This window comes from Salmo salar, chromosome ssa09 (genome assembly GCF_905237065.1).
Source record: "Salmo salar chromosome ssa09, Ssal_v3.1, whole genome shotgun sequence".
Classification (NCBI taxonomy): domain Eukaryota; kingdom Metazoa; phylum Chordata; class Actinopteri; order Salmoniformes; family Salmonidae; genus Salmo; species Salmo salar.
Window position 1 is genome coordinate 69,936,233 of NC_059450.1, and position 20,774 is coordinate 69,957,006.

At 45.1% G+C, this 20,774-nt stretch overlaps 1 protein-coding gene across 1 annotated transcript in view; it reads right to left on the minus strand.

Annotated features, from left to right (window-relative positions):
* Window positions 1–20,774, minus strand: part of LOC106611743 (vascular endothelial growth factor receptor kdr-like) — a 91,368-nt gene that overhangs the window by 26,885 nt on the left and 43,709 nt on the right. Inside the window, exons 12-21 of the mRNA XM_014212282.2 lie at window positions 20,473–20,581; window positions 18,930–19,217; window positions 17,365–17,511; window positions 14,674–14,802; window positions 13,501–13,607; window positions 4,923–5,046; window positions 3,868–3,972; window positions 1,084–1,197; window positions 817–905; window positions 460–613 (exon numbers count right to left, since the gene is read on the minus strand). Of these exons, the coding sequence (XP_014067757.1) occupies window positions 460–613; window positions 817–905; window positions 1,084–1,197; window positions 3,868–3,972; window positions 4,923–5,046; window positions 13,501–13,607; window positions 14,674–14,802; window positions 17,365–17,511; window positions 18,930–19,217; window positions 20,473–20,581 (1,366 nt within the window). The remainder of the gene's footprint in view (window positions 1–459; window positions 614–816; window positions 906–1,083; window positions 1,198–3,867; window positions 3,973–4,922; window positions 5,047–13,500; window positions 13,608–14,673; window positions 14,803–17,364; window positions 17,512–18,929; window positions 19,218–20,472; window positions 20,582–20,774) is intronic.

A 20,774-nucleotide genomic window follows, 5' to 3' on the forward strand; every position in this document is an offset into this window, starting at 1 on the left:
TATGATATTTGTGCACCTGTAACTTCCTCACTCATCATTATTCACGATTCATTCAGGACTATCCGTAATCATGGTCGCATCTACATTAATGCGGAAGTGTTTAGAAACATATTCTATTCTTATTTACAACAAAAGTGACTCCAAAATGACAATACATTATTTACCATTCATATATATTGTTATATATTATATTTAAAATGGCCGACGTGCCAGCAGCAGGTAAACAGTCAGGACAGAGGAGGATGTCAACAGAGGCCTCCTCCTCCACTCCTCCTTTTCCTCCAGGCCCAGTGGGTATCAGCCCGTGGTTCCTGTCCTATCGATTTAATTTATGAATAGGAGGAAACGTCCCATCAGGCCCAGGGAAGAAAACAATTAGGGGGCATGGGAGTGTGGGTGGAGGTGAGAGGGAAGGGGGCGGTGAGGGGAAGGAAGACGCTGTTGGCTCATTTAGTTTACCTTCCTCCTCTTCCTCTGAGTCGCAGTAGCTCTTATCTTCCACAAAGCCGGAGCTGGCCGAGCTTCCGGTGCTGGCCACGCTCTCCAGGCGCCGCTTGATGAGCTCGCTTAGGTCACAGCCCGACCCCGACGTCACCACCTTACCGTCCTGGCTCTGACATACGAGACACACACCAGATCAAAAATACAGATGCAAACCTTGAGTCACTTTAGAAAACGGTTCTTCTGACAATCTGGGGTTTTCCTGTTAGGTTGAGAAATGTACTGAATCATGAAGGTTTTGACAGCTAAGTAGACTAAATCATGAAGGCTTTTGATTTGATGAGAAAGCAGGATTTCTGAAAGCTGCTGATTTACCTTATAAACGATGAAATCAGCCCTCTTGCTTCTCAAGTAGTTTGACAAGTTTCCATATTTGCAGTACTCCACTATCATCATCAATGGACCTGAGAAGAAAGAAGCACGGAATTCAAAGAAGATTCCAAACAAGTAACGATTCATAAACAGTAAAAACAGGATTTTCTCTGAGATTCCATCAATTTATAAATGTACTTCACAAATTGTATGCAAGTCATACAGTGTGACTAAGTTTAAACAGAGTTAACCCTGTCCTCTCTCTCTCACCTCCAGGCTTGGTGCAGGCTCCCAGCAGGTTGACCACGTTCAGATGATGACCAATGTGGATCAGGATCTTCAGCTCCGACATCAGAGCCTTGCGCTCATTTGTCGTAGCTCCTCCTGTTTCAACATAAACACAGACTATTTACAGGGATGAAGGTTCAATGTACATGTCCTATTGCGGGGATACTGTTTCATACAACTCCACAAAAGAGTGGATGTATTTAGGCTTTTAATTAAAATGTCATATAAATTCTTTATCTTCCTTTAAGATTACTCCAACTGATGTACGTTCATGGACGTCTGGAAACCAAACAGTATAGATGGAAAATAAAGAACCGATTTTTACGCATGTGGAGGAGATTTTAGATAGGCAAGACATTTTTCACATAAGGTAATATGATTATCTGCATGAGAACATTCAGTGTGCAAGGTTAAGATGGTATGCAAAGATGGACAGCGGGAAATAAATTAAGTCAACATGGGAATATATAGAACTTAAAACACAAACATCAGCATTCTCTCACATTAAATTAAATACTCGCATACATGAGGGCACAACCCAAAGCACAGCCATACATTACATCACAATAAACACTGCAGCACACATGGAGAGTCAACATGACAGTAACATTCTTTTTTCCCAGAATAGAAAATGCTGTTTTGTTTCTCAGTTGTATAGCTAGTCTACACATCATATGAGGCAGATATCTGGGTCAGGAATGCTATGAGATCAGAGGGAGGGTTTTTCTTAACCACGTAAACTAAACACCATCAAAGTGACTCATCCTTTTTTTGGGGGGGGGGGGGGGGGCATCGACGCAAAGATTAACGGTCCCATAACTAAACCTCTCAGTAACATTGATCTCAAAGACTATGGAATAGCAACTAGTCAATGTTTGGTGGCAGCCTAATGCGTCCAATGTGCCTGTGTAATGTCTCTCTCTTTTATTATCTGAAAAGCTCATCTGAACACAGGTGGTTGGAGTTAGCAATGGTACCAATAATGTCCCTAACTGATAAACAGAATGAAAACATTGACTGAACAAAATGGTGTTCCGAAATAATCTTGCTCTGAGCCATCACTGACTCTCTGGATGTGGTTTACTCTAACGGGGATTTTGGTCAATTTAAATAATGAATCAACGACTTGAATTTACAAAATGAATGGAGAACTTCCGATGACCAAATCACCAAAAAATGGGTGAGGGGGAAAATGACCAAATCACCCTCTAGTGGCCTCATGGGTGGAAGGTTATTCATATTTCCATAATTTCATAATTAATAAACATGTTATATTTCAGTCTTCTGTGATGTATATAAAGTGTAATATTGGGATGCAAACTCCAAATGTAATACATTGAAACGCTGTATCTGACATGGTACAGGTGTCTTCTTTTTAAACCATGTGTGTGAGGTGGATACTTTATTTGTTTAGAACTACCAAGAAACACTCTGTGTGACCCTGATTTAGCCCACTGCAGTAAAAGGTTTTAAACAATGAATCAATGACTTAATTTAAATAATGAACGGAGAACTTGTGAATTGTGGGACTGTACTTCTGCTCTGTCTTATGAGGCTCTTCACAGTGGTCCCAGCCTGCTCTGGAAGCTAGAGCTGACTGGCGGTGAGTCTCAAACCACACTGCACGGAGGGTCAGTTTAGGGAAGTGAGCTGCTTTTCATTATGTTTGACCTGGGGGGCCTGGAGTAGAGCAGTAGAGCAGCGGAGCAGCAGCCGGCCTGGTGAGCTTGGTTCCTCCATGATTAATGGATAGAGATGATTAATGCCTTGACACTGACAGAAATATCTAACAAATGACCTGATTTATCATCCCCATGTAGCAAGATCTTTCACAACACCATCAGCATCCATCTGTGGTCCCATTACTCTACAGTTAGAGTTGAATATCCTAACAGAACCAGGAGGAAAGTTAGTTGGACCACATCAACCCTTAGGGGATACAGTGTCAGTGATATTGGGCTGAAATGTTTATTCTGCTAAGATCACTAGGTAAAATTCCTTGGACAGTCTCTCTCTTCCCCCCCTCCCTCCCCTTCTCTCGGAGTCTCTCTCCTTCTGCATTGCTTTTTACTGCTTTTTATTCAATTGTTGATGGGATAAATATGCTCTGCCAGATTTAGAAAGACTGAAATGTGACCATAATTTATGGTGACCATAAATCATATGTGGGGAAGCAGGTGGGGGGGGTCATTGTTTCCAATTGTTTGTGTAGCTCCAAAGAATCTGGGTTACAATTATTAATAAGCACTTTTATTTTTCTAACCTTTATTTTACAACTTTTTGTTTTTTACACTTCTAAACTTTTCAATCGCTAACACCAAGTGGAATGCTATCCTGATTCCTGCAGACTGTCATCCTCATCAGGGACACCAAGGTCCTAGTCTCGCTCAGGCCAAACAGTGAGAAGCAGCCAACGCACGCCTCCTTTGAACAAATAGCCCGTGCGCGACTGTTAATTACACGCACGTGTGCTAGCACGGCTTTTGAATTCATATCATGCACAAGAAAACCAAATTGTCTGCTGAAATGACAGATGGCTGTTTTACATCTGTTACACCCAAAACAATGGATATTGTGTTTGTATTTGGCGAGGAGCACCTTTATCAGTACCATTTCCACCAGGTGTGAGCGAAAGGAAGCTATGTGGAAGACAGCCTGTGTGACTTTTCAACATGCTTTTTCAACAGAAGTGCACATGAGAGTACTGTAAATTAGCATATATAAAATGTTCAGATTAAAGTCTTGATAATAATGTTGCTTCCATACCTTTCAGCATTTTGACGGCCACAGTCTTGCAGGTCGAGAGCTTGTCAATCCCAAAAGCAGAGGCCTCCACCACTTTCCCGAAGGCTCCATGGCCCAGAGTTTTGCCTGGAACAGAGACAGAGAGAGAGACAGAGAGAGAGAGAGACAGAGAGAGAGAGAGAGACAGAGAGACATAGAGAGAGACAGAGAGAGAGAGAGACAGAGAGACAGAGAGAGAGACAGAGAGAGAGAGAGACAGAGAGACAGAGAGAGAGACAGAGAGAGAGAGAGACAGAGAGAGAGACAGAGAGAGAGAGAGAGAGAGAGACAGAGAGAGAGACAGAGAGAGAGACAGAGACAGAGAGACAGAGAGAGAGAGAGAGAGAGAGAGAGAGAGACAGACAGACAGACAGACAGACAGACAGACAGACAGACAGACAGACAGACAGACAGACAGACAGACAGACAGACAGACAGACAGACAGACAGACAGACAGACAGACAGACAGACAGACAGACAGACAGACAGACAGACAGACAGAGAGAGAGAGAGAGAGAGAGAGAGAGAGAGAAGGGCCAGTGAGTTACAATAGGTCTACATGTAAATGAAAGTGGCTGGCCCCTGGGGAGTAGTAAATCTGGTTGGGTCCTCTATCAGGGGAATTATGGGTAATTAAAACAACCTGCTGAGGTTTCTGACCACTGGGCCCGTGAAGCGCTCCTCCAGGGGATTTATAGTGCCGTTAAGACCAGGCGACAGTGGAGGGTCGCTGATGAGCAACGACGCTACACCCTCTTCACAGGGGGGTGACACCTCTGCCACATACCATCCTCTCTGGCACTATATTTCAATGTAACGGGCAAACAGGGTCACACAGTTTAAAAGGACCCAGAGTTATGGGTGCCACCTTATCCCCATGACATTAACCTGTGGATGTGAAATGTAGGCTGGACAAGTAAATACGTTTACAGTATGTGCCAATTCATGGTGCGTATAGGCATTTGAGTAACAGCGTGGTCATCGTGAGTGACTTCTTAGACTGTACCAGTTCCGTATGGTGTAGTAAGGTACTCACCCAGTCTGAGGCGGTCTCGGGGAAACTCCCACTTGCTGCCATCGTACTGCAGGCGTTCACACTGCTCGTCCAGAGGACACTCGTCTGGGTCGATGATGATGGATGGACCCATCATGTAGTCCGGCTGGAAGGGGGGAGAATAAAATAGAATGTAATAGAATATAATAAAATAGTGATGGAGCGCATTGTGCAGTAAGTATGTTAATTAAAAGACAAGAACACATGCTCTACTATCACTGTTAACATAAATATACTATGACGGAAACTATTCAAATCAAATCAACGTTTATTTGTCACATGCACAGAATACAACAGGTGTAAACCATTCAAAGAAATGCTTCCCCCCCAAAAATAAAATCCAGAATAGAATCTAAAAAAAGCATGGACAGGCCTCCCAAGTGGTGCAGTGGTCCAAGGCCCTGCATGGCAGTGCTAGCTGTGCCACTAGAGATTCTGGTCTCCCGGTCGCAGCCGGCCGTGACCGGGCGCTGTGCACACTGACACAGTCGCCAGGTGCATGGTGTTTCCTCTGACACATTGGTAACGGCTGGCTTCCGGGTTAAGTGGGCATTGTGTCAAGAAGCAGCGCGGCTTGGATGGGTTGTGCTTTGGGGGACGGCTCTCGACCTTTCGCCTCTCCCGAGTCCGTACGGGAGTTGCAGCGATGGGACAAGACTGTAACTACCAAACATATTTTCCAGATGTTATCGTGGGTGTAGCGAAATGCTTAGGTTCTTAGCTCCAACAGTACAGTAATATCTAACAATACACGCAAATCCCCCAAATTGAAAGAAAGGAATGAAGAAATATATATGTTAGAACAAGCAATGTCAGAATATAAATACAGTATACTGTATATGTACAGTGCATTCGGAAAGTATTCAGACCCTTTGAATTTTTCCACATTTTGATACGTTCGAAGGAATAGTCCATAGACCTCTGAGACAGGATTGTGTCGAAGCACAGATCTGGGAAGGGTACCAAAAAATGTCTGCAGCATTGAACGTCCCAAAGAACACAGTGGCCTCCATCAAATGGTAGAAGTTTGGAGCCACCAAGACTCTTCCTAGAGCTGGCCGCCTGGCCAAACTGAGCAATTCGAGGAGGAGGGCCTTGGTCAGGGAGGTGACCAAGAACCCGATGGTCACTCTGACAGAGCTCCAGAGTTCCTCTGTGGAGAAGGGAGAACCTTCCAGAAGGAGAACCATCTCTACAGAACTCCACAAATTAGGCCTTTATGGTAGAGTGGCCAGAAGGATGTCACTCCTCAGTAAAAGGCACATGAGAGCCCGCTTGGAGTTTGCCAAAAGGCACCTAAGACTCTCAGACCATGAGAAACAAGATTCTCTGGTCTGATGAAACCAAGATTGAACTCTTTGGCCTGAATGCCAAGGAAACCTGGCACCATCCCTACGATGAAGCATGGTGGTGGCAGCATCATGCTCTGGGGATGTTTTTCAGTGGCAGGGACTGGTAGACTAGTCAGGATCGAGGGAAAGATGAACGGAGCAAAGTACAGAGAGTTCTTTGATGAAAACCTGCTCCAGAGCGCTCAGGACCTCAGACTGGGTCGAAGGTTCACCTTCCAACAGGACAATGATCCTAAGCCAACAGCCAAGACAACGCAGGAGTGGCTTCGGGACAAGTCTCAATGTCCTTGAGAGGCCCAGCCAGAGCCTGGACTTGAACCCGATCAAACATCTCTCGAGAGACATGAAAATAGCTGTGCAGTGACGCTCCCCATCCAACCTGACAGAGCTTGAGAGAATCTGCAGAGAAGAATGGGAGAAACACCCCAAATACAGGGGTGCCAAACTTGTAGCGTCATACCCAAAAAGTCTCGAGGCTGTAATCACTGCCAAAGTACTGAGTAACTTACATAAATGTGATATAGATTTTTTTTTTTACTTTGCCATTATGGAGTATTGTGTGTAGATTGATGAAAACATACACACATACACATATATACATACACATATATACATACACACATATACATATATACATACACACATATACATATACATACACATATACATATATATACATACACATATACATACACATATACATATATATACATACACATATACATATATATATATACACATACATACATACATACACACACACACACACACACACACACACACACACACACACACACACACACACACACACACACACACACACACACACACACACATACATACATACATACATACATACATACATACATACATACATATATAGTTGAAGTCAGAAGTTTACATACACTTAGGTTGGAGTCATTAAAACTCGTTTTCAACCACAAATTTCTTGTGAACAAACTATAGCTTTGGCAAGTCAATTAGGACATCTACTTTGTGCATGACACAAGTAATCTTTCCAACAATTGTTTACAGACAGACTATTTAACTTATAATTCACTGTATCACAATTCCAGTGGGTCAGAAATGTACATACACTAAGTTGACTGTGCCTTTAAACAGCTTGGAAAATTCCAGAAAATTATGTCATAGCTTTAGAAACTTGTGATAGGCAAATTGACATCATTTGAGTCAATTGGAGGTGTACCTGTGGATTTATTTCAAGGCCTACCTTCAAACTCAGTGCCTCTTTGCTTGACATCATTGGAAATTCAAAAGAAATCAGCCAAGACCTCAGAAAAAAATTGTAGACCTCCACAACTCTGGTTCATCCTTGGGGGCAATTTCCAAATGCCTGAAGGTACCACATTCATCTGTACAAACAACAGTATGCAAGTATAAACACCATGGGACCACGCAGCTGTCATACCGCTCAGGAAGGAGACGCGTTCTGTCTCCTTGAGATGAACGTACTTTGGTGCGAAAAGTTCAAATCAATCCCAGAACAACAGCAAAGGACGATGTGAAGATGCTGGAGGAAACAGGTACAAAAGTATCTATATCCACAGTATCGACATAACCTTAAAGGCAACTCAGCAAGGAAGAAGCCACTGCTCCAAAACCGCCATAAAAAAGCCAGACTACGGTTTGCAACTGCACATGGGGACAAAGATCGTACTTTTTGGAGAAATGTCCTCTGGTCTGATGAAACAAAAATAGAACTGTTTGGCCATAATGACCATCATTATGTTTGGAGGAAAAAGGGGGACGCTTGCAAGACGAAGAACACCATCCCAACCGTGAAACATGGGGGTGGCAGCATCATGTTGTGGGGGTGCTTTGCTGCAGGAGCGACTGGTGCACTTCACAAAATAGATGGCTTCATGAGGAAGAAAAATGATGTGGATATATTGAAGCAACATCTCAAGACATCAGTCATGAAGTTAAAGCTTGGTTGTAAATGGGTCTTCCAAATGGACAATGACCCCAAGCATACTTCCAAAGTTGTGGCAAAATGGCTTAAGGACAACAATGTCAAGGTATTGGAGTGGCCATCACAAAGCCCTGACCTCAATCCTATAGAACATGTGTGGGCAGAACTGAAAAACCTGACTCAGTTACACCAGCTCTGTCAGGAGGAATGGGCCAAAATTCACCCAACTTATTGTGGGAAGCTTGTGGAAGGCTACCCAAAACGTTTAACCGAAGTTAAACAGTTTAAAGGCAATGCTACCAAATACTAATTGAGTGTATGTAAACTTCTGACCCACTGGGAATGTGATGAAATAAATAAAAGCTGAAATAAATCCTTCTCTCTACTATTATTCTGACATTTCACATTCCTAAAATAAAGTGGTGATCCTAACTGACCTAAGACAGGGAATTTTTACTTGGATTAAATGTCAGGAATTGTGAAAAACTGAGTTTAAATGTATTTGGCTAGGGTGTATGTAAACTTCCGACTTCAACTGTACATATAAAGTGGGTAAAACAGTATGCAAACATTATTAAAGTGACCAGTGTTCCCTAACTATGTACATACTGTAGGCCAGCAGCCTCGAAGGTGCAGGGTAGGGTACTGGGTCGTAGCCAGGTAGTAACAGTGACTAAGATCAGGGCAGGGTACAGAGCGGAGGCTGACTAGTCGTGACTATTTAACAGTCTGATGGCCTGGAGATAAGAGCTGTTTTTCAGTCTCTCGGTCCCAGCTGTGATGCACCTGTACTGTCTCCTCCTTATAGATGGTAGCAGGTGAACAGGCCGTGGTTCATGTGGCTGAGGTCCTTGATGATCTTTTTGGCCTTCCTGTGAAACCGGGTGCTGTAGATGTTCTTGAAGGCAGGCAGGCAGTGTGCCCCTGGTGATGCGTTGAGCAGACTGCACTACCCGCTAGAGAGTCCTGCGGTTGTGGACGGTGCAGTTGCCATATCAGGCAGTGATACAGCCTGGCAGGATGCTCTCAATGGTGCATCTGCAGAAGTTTGTGAGGGTCTTAGGGGCCAAACCAAATTTCTTCAGTGTCCTGAGGTTGAAGTGGTGTTGTTGCGCCTTCTTCACCATACTGTCTGTGCGGGTGGACCATTTCAAGTTGTTTGTGAAATGTACGCCGAGGAACTTGAAGCTTTTCACCAATTCCACTGCGGCCCCGTAGGTGTGGATGAGGGTGCCCTCCTCCTTCTTTCTCGTGAAGTCCACGTTTAGCTCCTTAATTTTATTGACATTGAGGGAGAGATTATTTTCCTGGCACCACTCCGCCAGGGTCTCGTCGTTGTTGGTAATCAGGCCTACCACTGTTGTGTCATCTTCACACTTGATGATTGAGTTGGAGACGTTCGTGGCCATGCAATCATGGGTAAACAGGGAGTTCAGGAGGGGGCTGAGCATGCACCCCTCAGGGGCCCCCGTGTTGAGGATCAGCGTAGTGGATGTGGTGTTGCCTACCTTTACCGCCTGCGGTCGGCCCATCAGGAAGTTCAGGACCCAGTTGCACAGGGAGGGGTTCAGACCCAGTGCCCTGAGATGAATGATAAGCTTGGAGGACACGATGGGGTTGATGGCTGAGCTGTAGTCGATGAACAGCATTCTTACATAAGTGATCCTCTTGTCCAGATGGGATAGGGCATTGTACAGTGTAATGGCGATTGCCTCATCCGTGGATCTGTTGGTGCGGTATACAAATTGTAATGGATTTAGGGTGTAGGGTAAGGTGGAGGTGATATGATCCTTAACTAGCCTCTCAATGCACTTCATGATGACAGAAGTGAGTGCTACGGGCAATAGTCATTTAGTCAAATCAAAATCAAATCAAGTGTTTTCCTCAAAGCAGTCGAAGAAGGTGTTTAGCTTGTCCGGGAGCAACGCGTTCGTGACATGGCTAGCTTTCCCTTTATAATCCGTCTGGAGTCCCTGCCACATACGTCTCGAGTCTGAGCCGTTGAATTGCGTCTCCACTTTGTCTCTGTACTGACGTTCAGTTACCTTCGCTTTCTTTGGTATAGGAACAATGGTGAACATCTTAAAGCAAGTGGGGACAACAGACTGGGATAGGGAGAGATGGCCATGGAGTGGCTCGCGGCGGCTCGCGGCGGCGGCACTATGTTTTCCTCGAAGTGAGCAAAGAAGGTGGCTAGGTTTCCCTTTATAATCCGTGATTGTCTGGAGTCCCTGCCACCTATGTCTGAGCCTCTGAATTGCAACTCCACTTTGTCTCTGTACTGACGTTTTGCCTGTTTGATTGCCTTACTGAGGGCATAGCAGGACTGGTTGTACTTGTCCATGAGGGTGTGTGTGTGTGTGTGTGTGTGTGTGTGTGTGTGTGTGTGTGTGTGTGTGTGTGTGTGTGTGTGTGTGTGTGAGTGTGTATGTGTGTGTGTGTGTGTGTGTGTGTGTGTGTGTGTGTGTGTGTGTGTGTGTGTGTGTGTGTGTGTGTGTATATGTGTGTGTGTGTGTGTGCGCGAGAGTGAGAGTGTAAGTGTTCAGAATAATGGAGCTGTTTGTAACAAATTCTACGTCTGTTAAGACGAGGGGTGTGTGTCTATTTGTCAATAAATGCTTGTGCACGATGTCTAATATTAAAGAGGTCTCGAGGTATTGCTCACCTGACGTAGAACACCTCATGAGAAGCAATATACCACACTATCTACCAAGAGAGTTCTCATCTATATTATTCGTAGCCGTCTATTTACCACCACAAACTGATGCTGGCACTAAGACCGCACTCAGCGAGCTGTATAAGGGCCTAAGCAAACAAGAAAATGCTCATCCAGAAGGGGCACTCCTAGTGTCCGGGGACTTTAATGCAGGCAAACTTAAATCAATTTCATTGAGGAATATACCACCTCAGTCACCGGCTTCATCAATAAGTGCATCGACGATGTCGTCCCCACAGTGACTGTACATACATATCCCAACTGGAAGCCATGGATTACAGGCAACATCCGCACCGAGCTAAAGGCTAGAGCTGCCGTTTTCAAGGAGCGGGACACTAATCCAGACGCTTATAAGAAATCCTGCTATGCCCTCAGATGAACCATCAAACAGGCAAAGCGTCAATACAGGACTAAGATTGAATCCTACTACACCGGCTCTGTCGCTCGTCGGATGTGGCATGGCTTGCAAACTATTATGGACTACAAAGAAAAACCCAGCTGCAAGCTGGCCAGTGATGCGAGCCTACCAGATGAGCTAAATGCCTTTTATGCTTGCTTCAAGGCCAGCAACACTGAAGCATGCATGAGAGCACCAGCTGTTCCGGACGACTGTGTGATCACGCTCTCCATAGCCGATGTGTGCAAGACCTTTCAACGGGGCCAGACGGATTACCAGGATGTGTACTCAAAGTATGCGCGGACCAACTGGCAAGTGTCTTCACTGACATTTTCAAACTCTCCCTGACCAAGTCTGTAATACCTACATGTTTTAAACAGACCACCATAGTCCCTGTGCTCAAGAAAGCGAAGGTAACCTGCCTAAATGATTACCGCCTCGTAGCACTCACGTCGGTAGCCATGATGTGCTTTGAAAGACTGGTCAGGCTCACATCAACACCATCATGCCAGAAACCCTAGACCCACTCCAATTCGCATACCGCCCCAATAGATCCACAGATGACGCAATCTCAATCGCACTCCACACTGCCCTTTCCCACCTGGACAGAAGGAACACCTAAATGAGAATGCTGTTCATTGACTACAGCTCAGTGTTCAACACCATAGTGCCCACAAAGCTCATCACTAAGCTAAGGACCCTGCGACCAAACACCTCCCTCTGCAAATGGATCCTGGACTTCCTGACAGGCTGCCCCCAGGTGGCAAGGGTAGTCAACAACACATCAGCCACGCTGATCCTCAACACTGGGGCCCCTCAAGGGTCTGTGCTTAGTCCCCTCCCCTCCCCACGACTCCAACACCCTCCTTAAGTTTGTGATGACACAACAATGGTAGGCCTGATCACTGACAACGATTAGACAGCCTATAGGGATGAGGTCAGGGACCTGGAAGTGTGGTGCCAGGACAACAATCTCTCCCTCAATTTGACAAAGGAACAAGACAAAGGAACAAAGGAGCTGATTGTGGACTATAGGAAAAGGAGGGCCGTACAGGCCCCCATTAACATCGACGGGGCTGTAGTGGAGCAGGTTGAGAGTTTAAAGTTCCTTGGTGTCCACATCACCAATGAACTATCATGGTCCAAGCACACAAAGACAGTTGTGAAGAGGGTACGACAACACATTTTCCCCCTCAGGAGACTGAAAAGATTTGGCATGGGTCCCCAGATCCTCAAAAAGTTCTACAACTGCACCATCAACAGCATCCTGACCGGTTGCATCACCGCCTGATATGGCAACTTCTCAGCATCTGACCGTAATGCGCTACAGAGACTCCAGCTGCTACTCGCTGTTTATTATCTATGCATAGTCACTTTACCCCTACCTACATGTCCAAATTACCTCGACTAACCTGTGCCCCAGCACATTGACTTGGTACCGCTACCCCCTGTATATAGCCTCGCCATTGTTATGTAATTTTCTTGTGTTACTTTTTTATTTATTTTTTACAATATTTTATTTAGTAAATATTTTCTTAACTCTATTTCTTGAACTGCATTGTTGGTTAAGGGCTTGTAAGAAAGCACTTCACGGTAAGGTCTACACCTGTTGTATTCGGCGCATGTGAAAAATACAACTTTATTTCATTATATTTTAAGTGTGTGTGAGTGTGTGGATAGAGACCTATAAGTGTGCATAGAGTCAGTGCAGATAGAGTCAGTGCAGATAGTGTGTAGGTAGCCATTGAGATATTCAGCAGTCTTATTGCTTGGAGATATAAGCTGTCTCTGAACCTATTCTTTCTCAACATGCAGTACAGAAGCACTTCTCCAATGTCAGGAAATGTGGAAATCGAAAACCTAGAGATAAAATTATCCAAAGTAATTTGCATTTCGCAAGAGAAATGATTCAGTGATGGCAGTTCGTGGAATTTGTATAACAAGATTGCTTCCACTCCTGAAACACATACAAAAACTTCAAAAATGTAGTGTGGGTGTTTGAATAGGTCTTGAGGAGAGCATTTTTTAAATGGCATGATGCTGCGGTGAGCGAAATGCTCAGTGCAGTATCCAAACATTTTATACTCTCAAATGTCTTCACAGTCAAGAAGAGTGAGAGACACTAGAGAACTAGCTGTGATTGCAGGGAGATCTCTTGTTACCTTCCTCAGCTTGCGGATGAAGAGGATGAGCATGAGCCAGAGGAAGGTGGCAGCAGCTCCTGTACACACCAGGACGATCACCTCAATGTTGGGCTTCCCCTCATCACCTGGAAGGAGACCACAGGAACCGTTAGTCAACTGTTGTTGCATTGGGTGTTTCATATGTTTGTTGAAATATGAATACAAAATGATAACTGGCAACAAATATATACAGGGACATACACAACAGAGGAATGGTTTTGTTTGTAACATGACACTGACCTACTTATGCAGAACTTGAAAGTCCATTTTGCCAAGTGATTCCGAGGAACGGGAATTAAACAACGCATTTCTCTGAAAGTTCTTCGTTTTTTGCTACATTAACTCATTTCCGACAAGTTGTGTACGCACTACAAGTCAAAACACACTCCATTGTTTATTTCTTCGTTTTTTGGGGGCTATGCATCCGACATTGTTGCGCCTTCATCTCACATGAAACTATTTTCTTAACTATCCATCTCAACATTCACTGTCCTAGCCAGCTCACATTCATAAAGCTTTACGAAATTGTCAAATATTTTTGATAGAGTAATGCCACATTTTTGACATTTTCTTCTAGTAATGTAATGGATTGTGCTGACACTGGGGTTGGACGTTGAGGGAAATTGAAATTTTTTAGGGGAACAGGAATTCATGTCTGGTGCCAAGTCTAGTCATCAAAATACCATCGCATGACCTCCCCCCCAGTCTGTGTTATCATGTTTCCAGTCCCATGCTTCTTTAACGAGAGGACTTCTCCCCTGGCCGTGCCCACAGTCATTAGTGGGAACTCTTCACACACTTCTTGCAGGTCACGTCCCATGGGTGGGGACCTCAGAGCTCCATGAGCCCCCCCTCCCCAGCCAGTGGAGGAATTCGCTGGGCATTCTTGGCAGACTCTTGGGTTCTCTCTCTGGGGAGAGTTTTCATATTGAAGTCTGGCCAGAGTTATTTGTACTGGTGACAAGAAAACATAGCCCAGTTTGGCCAAGAGCTGTGATTGGTCTGGCTGTGGCTGTGCTGGTTGAGTTCATGGTGTGTTTGGTCACTGGTGTGGTTAATGTACTGTAGTTAGATTCATTGTGTTTCGCTACCAGCATGACATAGATTATCGTGAAGACCATCATGACGGAAATAAAGAGGTAAGTGACTCACCCACGACAGTGACGACAGCGCTGGCTTTCACACTCCCCTCATTGTTGCTGGCCAGACACTCATACAAGCCCTCATCGTCTTTCTTCACTCTCTCGATCGTCAGCACCCCATCCTCCCTCAGACTAATACCTGGAACACAGCATGAAGTCTACAGCTCAGATTTTATAGAGAAAATTATAATAAAACACATTTTTGGGGTGGGGGGGTATATATATACAGTGAGGGAAAAAAGTATTTGATCCCCTGCTGATTTTGTACGTTTGCCCACTGACAAAGAAATTATCAGTCTATAATATGAATGGTAGGTTTATTTGAACAGTGAAAGACAGAATAACAACAAAAAAATCTGATTTGCATTTTAATGAGGGAAATAAGTATTTGACCCCTTTGCAAAACATGACTTAGTACTTGGAGGCAAAACCCTTGTTGGCAATCACAGAGGTCAGATGTTTCTTGTAGTTGGCCACCAGGTTTGCACACATGTCAGGAGGGATTTTGTCCCACTCCTCTTTGCAGATCTTCTCCAAGACATTAAGGTTTCGAGGCTGACGTTTGGCAACTCGAACCTTCAGCTCCCTCCACAGATTTTCTATGGGATTAAGGTCTGGAGACTGGCTAGGCCACTCCAGGACATTAATGTGCTTCTTCTTAAGCCACTCCTTTGTTGCCTTGGCCGTGTGTTTTGGGTCATTGTCATGCTGGAATACCCATCCACGACCCATTTTCAATGCCCTGGCTGAGGGAAGGAGGTTCTCACCCAAGATTTGACAGTACATGGCCCCGTCCATCGTCCCTTTGATGCGGTGAAGTTGTCTTGTCCCCTTAGCAGAAAACACCCCCAAAATGTTAATGGTTAAAGACATGCTCCGGACCATTGGCAACTACTAAGTATTTTTTCCACCTCCATGTTTGACGGTGGGGATTGTGTTCTTGTGGTCATAGGCAGCATTCCTCCTCCTCCAAACACGGTGAGTTGAGTTGATGCCAAAGAGCTCCATTTTGGTCTCATCTGACCACAACACTTTCACCCAGTTGTCCTCTGAATCATTCAGATGTTCATTGGCAAACTTCAGACGGGCATGTATATGTGCTTTCTTGAGCAGGGGGACCTTGCGGGCGCAGCAGGATTTCAGTCCTTCACGGCGTAGTGTGTTACCAATTGTTTTCTTGGTGACTATGGTCCCAGCTGCCTTGAGATCATTGACAAGATCCTCCCGTCTAGTTCTGGGCTGATTCCTCACCGTTCTCATGATCATTGCAACTCCACGAGGTGAGATCTTGCATGGAGCCCCAGGCCGAGAGAGATTGACAGTTCTTTTGTGTTTCTTCCATTTGCGAATAATCGCACCAACTGTTGTCACCTTCTCACCAAGCTGCTTGGCGATGGTCTTGTAGCCCATTCCAGCCTTGTGTAGGTCTACAATCTTGTCCCTGACATCCTTGGAGAGCTCTTTGGTCTTGGCCATGGTGGAGAGTTTGGAATCTGATTGATTGATTGCTTCTGTGGACAGGTGTCTTTTATACAGGTAACGAGCTGAGATTAGGAGCACTCCCTTTAAGAGTGTGCTCCTAATCTCAGCTCGTTACCTGTATAAGACACCTGGGAGCCAGAAATGTTTCTGATTGAGAGGGGTCAAATACTTACTTCCCTCATTAAAATGCAAATCAATTTATAACATTTTTGACATGCGTTTTTCTGGATTGTTTTGTTGTTATTCTGTCTCTCACTGTTCAAATAAACACCTCCCACAAGCTGCTCCCACAACAGCTCAATAGGGTTGAGATCCGGTGACTGTGCTGGCCACTCCATTATAGACAGAATACCAGCTGACTGCTTCTTCCCTAAATAGTTATTGCATAGTTTGGAGCTGTGCTTTGGGTCACTGTCTTGTTGTAGGAGGAAATTGGCTCCAATTAAGCGCCGTCCACAGGGAATGGCATGGCGTTGCGAAATGGAGTGATAGCCTTCCTCCTTCAAGATACCTTTTACCCTGTACAAATCTCCCACTTTACCACCACCAAAGCACCCCCAGACCATCACATTGCCTCCACCATGCTTGACAGATGGCATCAAGCACTACTTCAGCATCTTTTCATTTTTTCTGCGATTCACGAATGTTCTTCTTTGTGATCCGAACACCCCAAACTTAGATTTGTCTAAATGGACAACAATACTTAGTCTTCTACTTCCAGCTTCAGCTCCCCTAAACCCCTCCCATCTATCTCTGAAGACCATCCAGTTTTGATTTATAATTGCCATATATCTTTCAACTGTGCTAGGATGTTTCACAAAAGTTCTGAACCTTTCTATTCTCATAGTTTCGACAGATTGTACATTTGCTAAGAGTATTATTATATTGTTGATCAATTGACTATGACTTTTCAGATCACCCATCAGTGCAATTTGCAGAGTTAGCTCCAATTAATGTTTCAATTCTTCAGCCATTCCTGAACCTGTGCCCAAAACAAGCTACCTATGGGCAGTACCAAAACAAGTGATTAAATGATTTTGCCTCTTCGCAGCAAAATCTGCAGAGCTGAGGTTGTATCCACCATATACTGTATATAATATTCTATTAGTTTCAAGAATTTTGTATAATAATTTAAACTGAAACACTAAAAGCAATGAGTAGGGCCCGACCATGGAAACCTCAGGGCCCCTAATCACGAGTAATTTCCAGCAGTTCTTACCTGGACCCTCCTGTACTGGTAGCTTGTCTTTGTACCAGGTGATGTAGGGTGGCGGCACACCCAGGGCGTAGCAGGCCATAGTCAGAGTACTGCTGCTGTTTACATCCTGATTGGTCAGGTTCTGTCTCAGCCACGGCCTCTTCCTCTCTGCGTCAACCACAAAAACACATCTGAATGAGATCACTCTGCTTTTCAAGACTTTCCCAGACAAACGCATCCCCCTACTGGGTTGCATAATCACGAGTGTGATTATATCCAGGAACAGTCACCTTTCACCGAAATACGATGTAATACAACCATATTAGGTGAAGGTGAACGGAAAGGCTCTGGAGCAACAAACCGCCCTTGCTGTCTCCGCCTGGCCGGTTCCCCTCTCTCCACTGGGATTCTCTGCCTCTAAACCTATTACAGAGGCTGAGTCACTGGCTTACTGGTGTTCTTCCATGCCATCCCTAGGAGGGGTGCGTCACTTGAGTGGGTTGAGTCACTGACGTGGTCTTCCTGTCTGGGTTGGCGCCCCCCCCTTGGGTTGTGCCGTGGCGGAGATCTTTGTGGGCTATATTCGCCCTTGTCTCAGGATGGTAAGTTGGTGGTTGAAGATATCCCTCTAGTGGTGTGGGGGCTGTGCTTTGACAAAGTGGGTGGGGTTATATCCTGCCTGTTTGGCCCTGTCCGGGGGTATCATCGGATGGGGCCACAGTGTCTCCTGACCCCTCCTGTCTCAGCCTCCAGTATTTATGCTGCAGTAGTTTATGTGTCAGGAGCTAGGGTCAATCTGTTATATCTGGAGTATTTCTCCTGTCTTATCCGATGTACTGTGTGAATTTAAGTATGCTCTCTCTAATTCTCTCTTTCTCTCTCTCTTTCTCTCTCTCGGAGGACCTGAGCCCTAGGACCATGCCTCAGGACTACCTGGCATGATGACTCCTTGCTGTCCCCAGTCCACCTGGCCGTGCTGCTGCTCCAGTATCAACTGTTCTGCCTGCGGCTATAGAACCCTGACCTGTTCACCGGACGTGCTATCTGTCCCAGACCTGCTGTTTTCAACTCTCTAGAGACAGCAGGAGCGGTAGAGATACTCTCAATGATTGGCTATGAAAAGCCAACTGACATTTACTCTTAAGGTGCTGACTTGTTGCACCCTCGACAACTACTGTGATTATTATTATTTGACCATGCTGGTCATTTATGAACATTTGAACATCTTGGCCATGTTCTGCTATAATCTCCACCCGGCACAGCCAGAAGAGGACTGGCCACTCCTCATAGCCTGGTTCCTCTCTAGGTTTCTTCCTAGGTTTTGGCCTTTCTAGGGAGTTTTTCCTAGCCACCGTGCTTCTACACCTGCATTACTTGCTGTTTGGGGTTTTAGGCTGGGTTTCTGAACAGCACTTTGAGATATCAGCTGATGTAAGCAGGGCTATATAAATACATTTGATTTGATTTGATTACTCTTAGAAAGAGTTGAGCAATACCCGTATGACATGACAGTGGTGCTGCAATTGCTGTTCTGATAGACCTCATTGATCACCCAGCAGGCAATGCTCCTCCTGTCTCCTACTCACCATCCACAGTCAGCACAGTCTGGACTATGTCCCTCTTGCTGTGGAGGTTACCCGCCCAGCACTGGTAGCCTGTTGTGTGACTCCTGGACACGTTGTGCAGGGAGAGGGAGAGAAAGATAGCGTAGGGGCTGAGCTGCAGGGCCGTGATGTTGGCGGGGGTGACAGTGTTGTTCTGAGGGTTGTACCACTTCAGGTCTGTGTACAGGTACCGAGTGCCGCGACAAGTCAGAGTGACGTCATCACCCTCAATGGCAGTCTGGGGCTCGATGGCCAGGTGCTGAGGGTGATCTGGTGGGGGAGAGGGGAAAAACACATTAGGTCATAAGGAGTGTTAGAGCATCTTTTTTTTTGGGGGGGGGGGGTACACCCCATTTGGGTACCTAGTAAAACTATCAAGCATAAGTATTAGTTAGATTATGCAATACATGAACACATTGTCCAGTATGTATGTTACTACAACTCTCTCTTCTCACTAAGGGAGATACGTAGCATAAGACACGTAGCATGAGATAGTCAGCTGACTGAAGCTGTCCTATCCTGGGAAAGTACATCTCTAAAACATCAAGCTGCACATCACCATGTTAGGAATTTAGAATTTGCAGTTATTTCCCGTTTCATCACTGTGTTAATTGGAAGCAGGTTGGCGGTGTGCGGCGAGCGACGCTGATGGGCAGCCTACAGCTGTCCATTAGGAATCAGTCTGGGGGCCGGGCCTGAGGGGAGCCAAACTGCTCTGGGAAGCATTCTGTGTTCCGTAAAAGAAGACAGCTGTTATTATAATTCCGCCGTCCTCTTTTTCAGCAGCAATCCAGCGCTCTCAGTCACCTCCACCTCAGGAATGGTGATACATTGCGGCGCTTCTTCCTGAAAATGATCTCTATTCTCATCCGGGTCTTCAGAGTTTGGCATCATCAGCAGTGTCCCCAATCACAGTGTCACCACTATTCTCAATTCCAAACTACCATCAATCAGCTTTCAACTTCAAATCATTCAAGTTTGTCATTTTTGAGGACGAAAAGTGATGACTGCTTGCATGGCCTGCCAGCTGATTTCTCTTGTCATTACACAACTGGACTAGATGGAATTTTCATTTCATGAACATTTGGAACTGTTCAGATGCATATAACAAGTGAATTACGCAGCAGCAGGCTCAAAGAAGAAGATGAATGACCTGCCGGCGCAACAGTGAATGCTCAAAGCTGTTTTTGGACTGTAGCATATGGCTCAGGACGTTTGCCTCTTCCGTTCGGTCCTGAAGCCTGCCTGCTCCGGAGGAAGACGGTTTCAATTTATGTCCACCCGGAGCAGCTCTCTTTATTACACAATACATCCTGTGCATTCTAGCAATTGCCTCGCGATTCATTACATTGCATATGTGTAAGTCAATGGAAACTAAACATCATGTATGTTACAGTTATTCTGTACGCCTGGCCCGTAGAAATAAAAACCAACAAGCATTTTGCCTTATGCTGTACAAAACATCTCCAATGTTGTTCTTTCAACCAACTCCCCACGCTGTGTAGTGTTAGGTTGACCCACTTACCGTCCACATAGAAAAGGGTTCTCAGTGTGCTGGTGCCAACTTCATTCTCGGCCACGCAGGAGTAGATCCCCGAGATGTGAGCCGCTCCCACCACTAGCGTACTCACAGTCTATGGAGGACAGAGAATAAGTCAATCATTAGATCTACAGTACAGCCAGCAAATGTTGTACCTATCTGCTGTACATGTATCTCCTGCAAAATAGATTTCACCTCAGTGAGACTAACTCTATAAATAAAGGTTAATGAACATTTTTCCGATTGGCTTCGTTATACAGTACCAGTCAAAAGTTTGGACACACCTA